The sequence below is a fragment of the Oncorhynchus tshawytscha genome, linkage group LG01 (assembly GCF_018296145.1).
Source record: "Oncorhynchus tshawytscha isolate Ot180627B linkage group LG01, Otsh_v2.0, whole genome shotgun sequence".
Classification (NCBI taxonomy): domain Eukaryota; kingdom Metazoa; phylum Chordata; class Actinopteri; order Salmoniformes; family Salmonidae; genus Oncorhynchus; species Oncorhynchus tshawytscha.
Window position 1 is genome coordinate 76,963,250 of NC_056429.1, and position 15,058 is coordinate 76,978,307.

The 15,058-nt window shown below is 38.1% G+C and overlaps 1 protein-coding gene across 1 annotated transcript in view; it reads left to right on the forward strand.

Annotated features, from left to right (window-relative positions):
* Nucleotides 1–15,058, forward strand: part of LOC112261014 (CUB and sushi domain-containing protein 1-like) — a 208,810-nt gene that overhangs the window by 98,031 nt on the left and 95,721 nt on the right. Inside the window, 4 exon segments of the mRNA XM_042328356.1 lie at nt 7,032–7,127; nt 9,190–9,393; nt 14,124–14,261; nt 14,690–14,794. Coding sequence (XP_042184290.1) covers nt 7,032–7,127; nt 9,190–9,393; nt 14,124–14,261; nt 14,690–14,794 — 543 coding nt within the window.

A 15,058-nucleotide genomic window follows, 5' to 3' on the forward strand; every position in this document is an offset into this window, starting at 1 on the left:
AAGGATGGTAGAAACTCCCCAAATACAGGTGTGCCAAGCTTGTAGAGTCATTCCCAAGAAGACTCGAGGCTATAATCACTGCAAAAGGTGTTTCAACAAAGTTCTAAGTAAAGGGTCTCAGTACTTATGTAAATGTGTATTTTCAGTTTAATTTGTTAAATAAATTAGTAGAAATGTGTAAAAAAAAAACTGTTTTTGCTTTGTCATTATGGGTTATTGAGTGTAGATTGATGAGAAGAAAATGTATTTAATCAATTTTAGAATAAGGCTGTAACCTAACAAAATGTGGAAAAAGTCAAAGGGTCTGAATTATAGGTCGATCGATTATGCTTTTTCAACGCCAATATTGATACCAATTATTGGAGCACCAAAAAATGCCGATATCGATTAATTGATATCGATTAATTTAAAAAAAATATATGTTTTAGATATATATTTGTAATAATGACAATCACAACAATACTGAATGAACACTTTTATTTTAACGTAATATAATACATAAATAAAATCAATTTAGTCTCAAATAAATAATGAAACATGTTCAATTTGGTTTAAATAATGCAAAAAGTGTTGGAGAAGAAAGTAAAAGTGCAATATGTGCCATGTAAGAAAGCTAACGTTTAAGTTCCTTGCTCAGAACATGAGAACATTTGAAAGCTGGTGGTTCCTTTTAACATGAGTCTTTAATATTCCCAGTTAAGAAGTTTTAGGTTGTAGTTTTTATAGGAATTATAGGACTATTTCTCTCTATACCATTTCTATACCTTCTCTCTTTCATTTCTATACCTTTGACTATTGGATGTTCTTATAGGCACTATAGTACTGCCAGCCTAATCTCTGGAGTTGATAGACTTGAAGTCATAAAAGTCATACTTAATTATGGTCTTTGTTAGGAAGAAATGGTCTTCACACAGTTCGGAATGAGCCAGGCGGCCCAAACTGCTGCATATACCCTGACTCTGCTTGCACAGAACGCAAGAGAAGTGACAATTTCCCTATTTAAAATAAATTAAAGTTAGCAGGCAATATTAACTAAATATGCAGTTTAAAAAATATATACTTGTGTATTGATTTTAAGAAAGGCATTGATGTTTATGGTTAGGTACACATTAATGCAGCGACAGTACTTTTTTTGCGAATGCTCTTGTTAAATCATCACCCGTTTGGCGAAGTAGGCTGTGATTCGATGATAAATTAACAGGCACCGCATTGATTATATGCAACGCAGGACATGCTAGATAAACTAGTAAAATAATCAACAATGTGTAGTTAACTAGTGATCATGTTAAGATTGATTGTTTTTTTATATGATAAGTTTGATGCTAGCTAGCAACTTACCTTGGTTCCTTGCTGCACTCGTGCATCAGGTAGTCAGCCTACACGCAGTTTCCTCATGGAGTGCAATGTAATTGGCGTCCAAAAATGCAGATTACCGATTGTTATGAAAACTTGAAATTGGCCCTGATTAGTCGGTCGACCTCTAGTCTGAATACTTTCCGAAAGCACTGTTGCAATCCAAATCTGTTTTGAAATGCAAGCTGGAAGCGTGTTTGACTTGATAGGATTTGACGTAATAAGAATGTGTTATCAAAATGTCAGCCATTGTGTACTGTATCTACTTACTTAAGAAAGGATTATTCACTGAAGATAGAGCCAGTCACAAATAAACAAGTATTTTTTTTAATGATAGGTCTGTTCCACCAAGCTCAACGGTCATAGGCCTTATAGAAAATTCTCTCTGTATTTTTATTATTTCAAGCTAACATTTGATAATTGCTGTCCCCGTCTGATTTATCGCTGTCACTGGGGAAGGTAGTTACATTTCTGAACAGAAATCACCCTCAACATTACATTATTTTGAGGATTGATGGAGGCAAATTAATATAAACTGTTTCTATGGCACCTTTTATGGTTCAGATTTGTTTTATTCTACTGTGCAACCATATATTCCCAAGGGAGATGCTTTGATTTTACTTTGTCTTTGAAAACATTAGATTTCAGCATTCAGTAATGCAGTATGTAGTGTACAGGGATAGGTATGTTACTTTCTAAGTGTAATCTAAGTGTTAACTGTCCAAAATTGTAATCAGTAAAGTAACTTTTAAAGTAACTTTTGGATTAACCAAACTCAGTAACGTAATCTAATTACATTCAGTTACTTTTATATTACTTTCCCCTTAAGAGGCCTTAGAAGAAGACAACAATGTATGTTACCAATTGAACCACATCTATTGCAGGATAAATCAATGTTAAAAAGTTTACATAGCTGGCCATTTATGGATGTTACATTTTACTTTATGGGTTGGTTATGTAGGCTTCTTCTAACCCATCGCTTCGGTTATTATCTGTGTAGTTGCCTGTCAGCACTCGTGTCTTATAGCGTCACGTTCGTTTTGTATAATTTGTTCAGTGTTTCTCTTTCATTAAAGAAGAATGTATTCTTATCACGCTGCACCTAGGTCTCCTCGTTATGAAGAACGTGACACTTGCTGCTTCCACAACAGCTCATTAGGGTTGAAATCCTATGACTGTGCTGGCCACTCCATTATAGACAGAAGACCAGCTGACTGCTTCTTCCCTAAATAGTTCTTGCATAGTTTGGGTCATAGTTCTTTGGGTCATTGTCCTGTTGTTGGAGGAAATTGTCTCCAATTAAGCGCCGTCCACAGGGTATGGCATGGCGTTGCAAAATGGAGTGATAGCTTTCCTTTTTCAAGAACCCTTTTACCCTGTACAAATCTCCCACTTTACCACCACCAAAGTACCCCCACCATGCTTGACAGATGGTGTCAAGCACTCCTCCAGCATCTTTTTATTCATTATGCGTCTCACAAATGTTCTTCTTTGTGACTCGAACATCTCAAACTTAGATTTGTCTATCCATAACACTTTTTTTCCAATCTTCCTCTGTCCAGTGTCTTGTGTTCTTTTGCCCATATTATTATTTTATTTTTATTGGCCAGTCTGAGATATGGCTTTTTCTTTGCAACTCTGCCTAGAACGCCAGCATCCCGGAGTCGCCTCTTCACTGTTGACGTTGAGACTGGTGTTTTGCGGGTACTATTTATTTGTTTGTTTATTTGTTTTGGGGTTAAGGACTTGTGAGGCGTCTGTTTCGCAAACTAGACACTCTAATGTACTTGGCCTCTTGCTCATTTGGGCACCAGGGCCTCCCACTCCTCTTTCTATTCTGGTTAGCCTCTGTACGCCTATGTAGATATTCCATAAAAAAATCCAGCCACATTAGTAATTTACAACGTTAACAATGTCTACACAGTATTTCTGATCAATTTGATGTAATTTTAAATGGACAAAAAAATGTGCTTTTCTTTTAAAAACAAGGACATTTCTAAGTGACCCCAAACTTTTGAACGGTAGTGTATATATAATTTATATGTCCAAAAATGTATGTCGCAACTACAGGTTGCCTCTTTAAGTCTATCAAAAGTGTAGAAGTTTGAACGTGTCCTTGAAGCCTATGGATTAAAAAAAATGTATCAGCATGAATTCCATTGAGCAATAAAAGCCCCACTTTTATTCCATAGGCTGGGATCTGCACTGTGCAGCTGTTGTAAGAGCGCATTTTTCACTGGCTGTCAGCTGATTTAAAAAACAATGATTGACTGCCTGTAGCTCAGCCCCAGAGGCAAGGATATGCATATTATTGGTATCATTTGAATGGAAACATTCTGAAGTTTGTGGAAATGTTAATTGAATGTAGGAGAATATAACACAGTAGATCTGGTGGAAGAAAAGAGAAAGAAAGAGCATACGTTTTCTGTTTTTTATTGTTGTAGTATCATCTTTCACATGTACTAGAATAGCCACACAGTCAGATAGGATGCTGGAGATAATTTTGATGGATAACACAAAAGGGCAACTGTAGGTGTGCAAAGTTTGAGACTGATAACTTCAGGAATGGGTGAGCTACATGACATTTAGCATGAAGTCACCCAGGTGTCCCACACAAGTTGCCCAAATGTACCCAAGTGGCCGAATTGGTGAAATGACCTATAACTATATACAGCAGTGCAAATAACTATATACAACATATCAAAAAGCAATACTAACACACACACACACAAAGACATTTTTTTTTAAATATTAGAAAATTAATATAAAAAAAAAAACTGTACACACCCCTTGGAAGTCCTCGTCATAATATTTTGCTGCCTGTGCCATGTCCCATAGCAGTCTCTTTCTGATGTAAAGCAGAGGCAAACTGAACAAGTGGTGCATTTCATGCGACACAGAACACAACGACGCCTCCATGCTGTGCCCTTTTGGCTCTGAGGCACAGTCATGCCTGCAGTAATGAACTGTGGCATATGAACACCACTGGGGGCACAGGTAGAGCGGGCAGCTTGGCACTGGGGCCTCCCAGTCGGAGTCGCTATCACTGTGAAAGAAAACATTAAAAAAATATTTGTATTGTATGAGCCTTTTATCATCACATAAAATAAACAGATATGTATTGATTGTATAGAGCCGAGGAACAGTCACTAAGGTGTTCCATTCAACTCTGGCCATTGTTGTGTATATATATATATATATATATATATATATATATATATACACACACACACACACACACACACACCCAAACAAACCAACACACACACACACAAAAAACAAACTACACATTTCATTGCAAAAAAAAAAAAGTTTTTTTAAAAATATATAATATATATAATTTTTATATTTCATAAAACAGCATTAGCACTTACCCGTCCAGAAGTACGTGCTGTCCTTGCAGAAACAGCTCCTCAGTTCGTTTGAATCATAACACTCCAAGATTCCTCAAACAAAAAATCTGTCTCACTTTTACTTTAGAGTTTGACTTCGCTTTACATGAAGTATTCGCCAGGATATCTTCAATGAAATCGTTGAAACTACAACTTTCCGAAATACAGCTGCGTGTAAAAAGCCTTACAGCAACCCCTCTGATCGTCAAGGCGAAAATGGAGTTCCCTGCGCGTGCGATTACAACCAAGGAATTGTGGTCCAACCCCAAACCATTACATACTGGCGTTTACCTCAGCTCATTGGCTATCTACCCAGCTAGATTTCAAGAAGATCAGTGGTCATTGGGCAGAAATATAGTCAATCAATGAAGCTTCGCTAAAATTATTGGTGCGTCAGGTAGTCATTTATCGTTGTCTTCAAATCAGCTCACTTCGGTCAATTCTCCCGCAAAAAAAACCAACGTGTTTGACTGTGTTGCAAACATCCAGAGGAATGCACTGAAACCCACCATGACGAAATAAACGATTGTTTACAGGGGCGAATCACGCCGAATGCTCCGTAAAAAATTGATAGAGATGGAATTCACTGCACAAGTAGTTTACAAAATGTTTAGATTTAGGCTATAAAAATTGATTTTATCAAAGAAAACGGCACTTCATTTGATCAATGGGATACTCAGGAAGAGAAATAAGAGCAAGATATCAGAATGTAAGTCATAATTTTACCTTCAGATGTAAATGTGTAAAAACTGTCATGGCGGAAAATGTTTCTGTTCTTGATTGCTCTTCTCAAACAAAAGCATGGGATTTGTTCTCTGTAATAGCTATTTTAAATTGGAAAACGTAGTTTGATTACCAAGATTCTAATCTTTTGAAGGGTGTAAGACAATTGCATTTTCACGAATGTTTAATGTTACGAAATTGTATTTTTAGTTGTCACTCTGAAATTTCCCAAGATGTTGGTCCCTGTACGGGGACAGCAGCCATACTTATTGAATTCAACCATTATTGGGTTCAAATGCACATTTAGATTTGTGAACAGCTATCCACAACATCGACAATCCGTAAGGCGCAAATAGCTAAATGAGAGCAGCAGTGTGATTCACATCAATGTGCTATGTAGATAGCAATGATAAGTGATATCCTTATCGCCTAGACTACACCACTTCTGTCATCCTTTCCTCCAAACTTTTTTTTCAGGTTGGATAATCTTTGGATGCCGACAGCAGTCGTACCATTGGAAGACATAGCTTGGACTGTAGCCTACAAAAGCCTATTCCTAAACCCATTTGGTGTGTCATGTGGTCTCTGAGTTCTGGTCAGACTCGCTCGGGTGGAACAAACTTAAATGTGTGCCTTTGTTCAATGCTGATTTGAATGTCATTGAGAAAACAGAGAAGTATATCAACAACAACAAAAATTCTCACAAACCTCCTTTCTGAATTTCTGAAAAAGTAATCCTCAAAAAAATCATCTAGTTTTTCAAAAGTATCTGAAATCGGACAATATATTTGCTGGTAATGTAACGGACTACAGTTACAGTTTGTTGTAATCGGTTACGCCCCAACCCTGGTGGAGTCCTATAGAAAATGTAAATTAAAAGGTTATTACTAAATTAGATAACACATGAATTACCTCTGACATGTCCAAGACGTGCACACTAATCTTCTCTGGGTTTCTGTCAACAAATAACTTGTGTTTTCCCTGTCTATTCATGGTGACATTTGAATTATGATGATACATTACATCATACAGGTTCATAATGCTTTGGGTGTTTTCACCTAAATGGAGCCTGATTAGCCACCTACATTAGCCACATCCACAATAAGCTACTCCACCTTATTATAGGCTTTCAAATGTCATGGCTTTCAAATAAGTTCAAGCCATTAAGAAAACACTCTCTACCATGTTTTCTTCATCCAGCTCATTCATCATGGCTGATGAAAAATTTCAAGACTCAGGCCTACTATTATGTATAAAAAGTTGTTTCCTTGTCCAACGTTCTCATTATTGATAAGAATTTGTTCACCCCCTTATTATTAAAATAGTTCTCTACTGCATACATAATACTTCAAAGTTAAACTACTAACAGCATGATATTTACCCATCAAGCGTTTGAATGTGAGCTGGTATATTTTTTTTAAGAAGCTTTTCATCATGCAGCCTAGGTATTGTTACGTATAGCACACAAGAAGCAATGTTGGCTTCTGATGGTTATCACTGTAAGTGAACATATTGTTTAAAAAAAACCTGTATATTTTCATATTTTTATCCTTTATTTTGTAGGAGAGACCTTGCCCCTGGCCACATCAAACCAAATTATGGTGCGATTCTCTGCGAAGAATGGTCCTTCTGCCAGGGGTTTCCACTTTGTTTACCAAGGTATGTGTACGTACTGTAGTAATACATACACACACTCTGGTCACATGCATGACTATTCCTCCCTGTTTTTACTCCTGTGTCAGTGGTTGTGTTTCTGGGGGTCCTGGAGGCCTCCTAAAGCCCTCCCACCCCAGGCACCAGAGGGTCTTATCTTCTGGTGTTATTGTTCTCATGGTTGTCAGGCTGTTCAGGGGGTTTGCCGTTATCTCTCTTGCCCCATGGCAGCCTAGGGGGGCCAGTCCTCTAATCATTACAGCTGCGCAGGGAATGTAATGGGAAAAGGGATTTCTATCTGCATTACTGTAGTAGGCAAGGAGTAGAAGGGCTCACAACCTCCGTACAGATAGTGTTGAAAGTATGTTGAAAGTGTCACATTTAATATTCAAGGATTCCCTCTCTTGCATAATCAATAGAAAATGTCACACATGAATATGTAAAATAGAAACCCACGTTTTATAAAACGTTTCTAGAATGGAGTACAAATTCACTTTTTTTTTACTCAATCTTTTTGGATTCAATAATTCCAATGATGCATTCCTACTTTATTTCAGTGTCAATTAGAGATTCTCTCCAGATGCAGATAATAGCCCACCCTTTGGACGCATCAAGCATTTTCTCTCTGTGAAAGTTGTAATAACTAAGCAGTGTGAATTACATGAACTTTTCAAACTTCTAGCTGGCTTATAAAAATGGGTGATCTCAGATCTTAATCTTTCATGAAGGAATTTGAGCACGTATACTGTACAGTGTTTGTCAGAGCATGCTTACTATGTCTGCAGTTTTCTTGCTTCACTGTTTGATGATGTACTGCGCTGAAGGGTGTTTGAAAAATACTCCCTGACAGTTAGGACAGTTGGTTTGGTACATGGAGGCATCCAAGTGATGATTGCAGAGCATTCTCTGCTCCTGTACAGTTCTAGAAATATTAGACACAATATCAGCCCAACATTTAAGGCCTCAAATATGGCACCAAGGTATACCACAGAGCTGAAATAGTATTTGAATCAGGTCTAGATGAACACAGGCACAGCGCAAACCAAGCTATTATTCAGTTCAGGGACTTGAATTTAACCTAAAGTTTAAAAAAAAAATGCTATGCATTAACTCTTTTTTTATAAAACAGTTTATGAGAACGCAGACTGTTTTAATAGGTAAAATCAAAAATTATTTCAAGTGCATTTTAAACCTCAACACACTTTGCATAAAATAAAGTAAAGGCAAACAAGAGGAAGTAAAAATTATTAATAAAATAAAACTAAACACAGAGGACGTCTAACATAATAATTGATTAAAGGCCAGGCTAAAAAGGTTGTTTTTTAAATGTGTTTTAAAAACCCTCAATGGTGACTGCCCCTCTTACCTGACAGGGCAAGCTGTTCCATAACTGAGGGGTTGAACCTAGATGCAGAACCTAGATGGTTCTGTATCTAGGTACAATAAGCAGACCGGCTCCTTGGGAGCAGAGCGCCCTCACTGGGTTGTATGGAACGAGCATGTCTGTCAGATAAGAGGGGGCAAGGCGATGCAGTTGTACATACAGTACTTCTTTATGTACTGTAGTACAGATTGTACCCAATCATGTTTTGAATATCAGATATACAGTACATCTGGTTTCATTGTCATCTTCCATGCCTTGGTGTTCTAAATGTTCATGATTGAATAACAGTGATAACACATGGTAATGCATTATTAATTATTGCATTAGCCCCACATTTTGGGGTGGCAGGTAGCCTAGTGGTTAGACCATTGGACTAGTAACTGAAAGGTTGCAAGATCAAATCCCTGAGCTGACAAGGTAAAAATATGTTGTTCTGCCCCTAAACAAGGCAGTTAACCCACTGTTCCTAGGCTGTCATTGAAAATAAGAATTTGTTCTTGACTAACTTGCCTAGTTAAATAAAGGTAAAAAATATATATATGGCTGATGATACATTTGGGTCATTCTAAAACGTCTCATATGTCCATAATGACAAATCATATGTCACTATCACATTGTACTGCAATTTCCCTGTGTTAACACACATCTAGGTGTTAAAAACACTAGGTACTCTTTTCTTTGTAGCTGTTCCTCGCACCAGTAACACGCAGTGCAGCTCTGTCCCAGAGCCACGCTACGGCAGACGGATTGGGTCCGAGTTCTCCGCAGGCTCCGTTGTTCGCTTTGAGTGCAACCCAGGGTATTTGCTACAGGGATCCAAAGCCATCAAATGCAATGCGGTCCCCAACGCGCTAGCCCAGTGGAATGATACTGTGCCCTCTTGTGCTGGTAAGCCTCCTCAAAGCAGTCACATTTGTGGAGATTAATTTAAGGACAATTCCACTACTTTTCAACCTCATATTAATTATCTCCAACACCACGTTTATACGATCTGCGGTTAAAATAGACTTTAACTTTATATATTTATATATTCAATATGCAGTACCAGTCAAATGTTTGTACACACCTATTCATTCAAGGGTTGTTCTTTATTTTGACTATTTTCTACATTGTAGAATAATAGTGAAGACATCACAACTACAAAATAACACATGGAATCATGTAGTAACCAAAAAGTGTTAAACAAATCAAAATATATTTTATATTTGAGATACTTCAAAGTAGCCACCCTTTGCCTTGATGACAGCTTTGCACACGCTTGGCATTCTCTCAACCAGCTTCATGAGGTTGTCACCTGGAATGCATTTCAATTAACAGGTGTGCCTTGTTAAAAGTTCATTTGTGGAATTTCTTTCCTTCTTAATGCGTTTGAGCCAATCAGTTGTGGTGATGATTCCATATGTGTTATTTTATAGTTTTGATGTCTTCACTATTATTCTACAATGAGTATAAATGCGTCATTTTCATATATTTAAAGTCGTTGCCAAAAGTTTTGAGAATGACACAAATATTAATTTCCACAAAGTTTGCTGCTTCAGTGTCTTTAGATATTTTTGTCAGATGTTACTATGGAATACTGATGTATAGTTACAAGCATTTCATAAGTGTCAAAGGCTTTTATTGACAATTACATGAAGTTGATGCAAAGAGTCAATATTTGCAGTGTTGACCCTTCTTTTTCAAGACCTCTGCAATCCGCCCTGGCATGCTGTCAATTAACTTCTGGGCCACATCCTGACTGATGGCAGCCCATTCTTGCATAATCAATGCTTGGAGTTTGTCAGAATTTGTGGGATTTTGTTTGTCTACCCGCCTCTTGAGGATTGACCACAAGTTCTCAATGGGATTAAGGTCGGGGGAGTTTCCTGGTCATGGACCTAAAATATTGATGTTTTGTTCCCTGAGCCACTTAGCCTCTCTAGGGTAAGGGGCAGCATTCGGAATTTTGGATGAAAAGCATGCCCAAATTAAACGGCCTGCTACTCAGGCCCAGAAGATATGATATGCATATACTGATAGATTTTGATAGAAAACACTCGAAAGTTTCCAAAACTGTTAAAATGGTGTCTGAGAATAACAGAACTGATTTGGCAGGCCAAACCCTGAGAAAAATCCATTCAGGAAGTTTTTTTTGTTGTAGTTTTCTATTCAATGCCATTACAGTCTCCATTGAATTAGGACTCAATTTTCAGTTCCTATGCCTTCCACTAGATGTCAACAGTCTATAGAAATGGTTTCATGTTTGTATTCTTATAAATGAGGGAGTAAGACCAGTCTGAATGAGTGTACGCTGACGTGTCAGAGTTTTTTCATGCGCAATCCCGAGAGAGTGCATTTCTTGTTTACCTTTTATATTGACAACGTTATTGTCCGGTTGAAATATTATAGATCATTTAGGCTAAAAACAACCTGAGGATTGAATATAAACATCGTTTGACATGTTTCGATGAACTTTACGGATAAAATTAGGATTTTTTTGTCTTCCTGTTTTGAGTACGTTTGAGCCTGTGGATTACTGAAGGAAACGCGCGAACAAAACAGAGGTTTTTGGATATAAAGAGACTTTATAGAACAAAAGGAACATTTATTGAGTAAATGAATGTCTTCTGAGTGCCACCGTATGAAGATCATCAAAGGTAAGGGATTAATTTTATCTCTATTTCTGAGTTTTGTAACGCTTCTGCTTGGCTAGTTACTGTTTGTAATAATTTGTCAACTGGGCTATGTTCTGGGCTAGGTATGCTTTCGCCGAAAAGCATTTTATAAATCTGACACTGTGGTTGGATTAACAAGAAGTTAGTCTTTAAACCTATGTAAAATATGTTTTGTTTTCTGAATTTTTATAATGAGCATTTCTGTATTTGAATTTGGCACTCTGCAATCTCACTGGATGTTGGCCAGATGGGACGCTACCGTCCCACATACCCTAGAGAGGTTAGTTATCACTTTTGCTTTATGGCAAGGTGCTCCATCATGCTGGAAAATGCATTGTTTGTCACCAAACTGTTCCTGGATGGTTGGGAGAAGTTGCTCTCGGAGGATGTGTTGGTACTAGAGGTTGACCGATTATGATTTTTCAACGCCGATACCGATTATTGGAGGCCCAAAAAAATCAGATAGCGATTAATTGGCCGATTCTTTATTCTATTTGTAGTAATGACAATTACAACAATTCTGAATGAACACTTCTTTTAACTTAATATAATACATCAATAAAATCAATTTAGCCTCAAGTAAATAATGAAACATGTTCAATTTGGTTTAAATAATGCAAAAACAAAGTGTTGGAGAAGAAAGAAAAAGTGTAATATGTGCTATGTAAGAAAGCTACCGTTTCAGTTCCTTGCTCAGAACATGAGAACATATGAAAGCTGGTTGTTCCTTTTAACATGAGTCTTCAATATTCCCAGGTAAGAAGTTTTAGGTTGTAGTTGTTATAGGAATTATAGGACTATTTCCCTTTATACCATTTGTATTTCATTAACCTTTGACTATTGGATGTTCTTTCTAGGCACTTTATTGTCAGTGAAACAGTATATTTTCCGTCCCTCTATTTAGCGCGCACTAACTAGCTAGCCATTTCACTTCGGTTACACCAGCCTCATCTCGGGAGTTGATAGGCTTGAAGTCATAAACAGTGCAATGCTTGACACACAACGAAGAGCTGCTGGCAAAATGCACGAAAGTGCTGTTTGAATGAATGTTTACGGGCCTGCTTCTGCCTACCACCGCTCAGTCAGATACTTGTATGCTTGTATGCTCAGTCAGATTATATGCAACACAGGACACGCTAGATAATATCAAGTAATATCATCAACCATGTGTAGTTAACTAGTGATTATGATTGATTGTTTTTTCTAAGATAAGTTTAATGCTATCTAGCAACTTACCTTGGCTTACTGCATTCACATAACAAGTGTCCTTGTGGAGTGCAACGAGAGAGAGGCAGGTCGTTATTGCGTTGGACTAGTTAACTGTAAGTTTGCAAGATTGGATCCCCCGAGCTGACAAGGGGAAAATCTGTCGTTTTGCCCCAGAACAAGGCAGTTAACCCACCGTTCCTAGGCCGTCATTGAAAATAAGAATGTGTTCTTAACTGACTTGCCTAGTTAAATAAATGTATATAAAAAATGAAAAATAAAATATATTTTTTTTTTATCGGCTAATCGTCACCCAAAAATACCAATTTCCGATTGTTATGAAAACTTGAAATCGGCCCTAATTAATCGGCCATTCCGATTAATCGGTCGACCTCTAGTTGGTACCATTCTTTTTTCATGGCTGTGTTCTTAGGCAAAATTGTGAGCCCACTCCCCTGGCTGAGAAGCAACCCCACACATGAATGGTCTCAGGATGCTTTACTGTGTTGGCATGACACAGGACTGATGTTAGCGCTCTCCTTGTCTTCTCCAGACAGGCTTTTTTCCGGATGCCCCAAACAATCGTAATGGGGATTCATCAGAAAAAATGACTTTACCCCAGTCCTCAGCAGTCCAATCCCTGTACCTTTTGCAGAATATCAGTCTGTCCCTGATGTTTTTCCTGGAGAGAAGTGGCTTCTTTGCTGCCCTTCTTGACACCAGGCCATCCTCCAAAAGTCTTTGCCTCACTGTGCGTGCAGATGCACTCACACCTGACTGCTGCCATTCCTGAGCAAGCTCTGTACTGTTGGTGCCCCGATCCCGCAGCTGAATCAACTTTAGGAGACGGTCCTGGCGCTTGCAGAACTTCCTTGGACTCCCTGAAGCCTTCTTGACAACAATTGAACCGCTCTCCTTGAAGTTCTTGATTATCCGATAAATTGTTGATTTAGGTGCAATCTTACTGGCAGCAATATCCTTGCCTGTGAAGCCCCTTTTGTGCAAAGCAATGATGACGGCACATGTTTCCTTGCAGGTATCCATGGTTGACAGAGGAAGAACAATGATTCCAAGCACCAACCTCCTTTTGAAGCTTCCAGTCTGTTATTTGAACTCAAACAGCATAACAGAGTGATCTCCAGCCTTGTCCTCATCAACACTCACACCTGTGTTAACGAGAGAATCACTGACATGATGTCAGCTGGTTCTTTTGTGGCAGGGCTGAAATGCAGTGGAAATGTTTTTGGGGGATTCAGTTCATTTGCATGACAAAGAGGGACTTTGCAATTCATCTGATCACTCTTGATAACATTCTGGAGTATATGCAAATTGCCATCATACAAACTGAAGCAGCGGACTTTGTCAAAATGTATATTTGTGTCATTCTCAAAACTTTTGGCCACGACTGTAGACTCCAGTATGGTGCTTGAGATGATTAATTACTACAAAACGTTAGAATGCACCGTTGTAGACATCAGTATGGTGCTTGAAATAATAATGAATATGAGGTTGAAATGTGGTGGAATTTCTCTTTAAGAACATACAGAATATGTAATAGATATGTAATTATTTTTACATTGGTAAGTTATCATAAACATACTAAGATATTGGTGAGTGAGGTGATTCTTTAGTCACAGTAATGTACTGCATATAAATTATTCAAATTTACCCTGGTTGTCTTGTCTCACCATGGGTACAGGAACCTGGCATGTGCCCCATTCAGTGTGATTTTAATTTCCCCTCTGTTTCGCTCCCCAGTTCCATGCAGCGGTAATCTGACAGAGAGAAGAGGCACAATCCTCTCCCCGGGATTCCCAGAACCCTATGGGAACAGCTTGAACTGTGTGTGGAAAATCATTGTCACCGAAGGAGCTGGGATTCAGGCAAGTACAAAAGGGTCAGGTTTGAACTCATCAAAAGCAATAAGTTACTCTGACAGAGAGAAGATAGGGAAAATGTATTTTGAGTGACAGGCTGTAGCACATTTTAACCGCCAGTCATCCTACTGAGAAGAAAATAAAATTAGACTGGCTACGTAGGTTTAAATTTGACCTGCTGCCAACAGAAGTAGTTTAAAAGCATACACAAAGACAGCTGCATTCTTATCGCTATTGATCGTGCCACAATGAGAACAACTTTTTTTCTGAAATATTTCTTACAAAGGCACAGTATAAATCCTGGGTTTATGTTTATAATGCTTTAGCCGGAAAGAAAACTTCCTCCCAATAATAAACACCAGTCTCTCAACTAACCATTACAAATGCTTGTCCTTTCAGAGAGAAGGCAGGTACATCATATTTGTCACTCTTATTTATTTTAATTTATTTTGCAGATCCAGGTGATGAGCTTTGCCACCGAGCACAATTGGGATTCCTTGGAAATCTATGATGGACGGGACATGACAGCTCCTAAACTTGGAAGCTTTTCAGGTGGAAATTGGATCACTTAATCACGCATTGAACCGCAAGTTTCCCCTTCATTCAATCTGAGAGATCATATCTGTGTGCAATATAATTCTTCTTCCAAATTAGGTTTCATGTGTTCTACAGAATTCTTACAGGCCTTTAATTTTGAAAAATGAAACCCACTCATTTTTATCTTCCGTAGTTCCTCCAGGGGACTGAACATTGATCTGGCTCCAATACTTTTCTGTGCCATCTTTTACACAGCAGACCAATGTCCCCATTTTCATG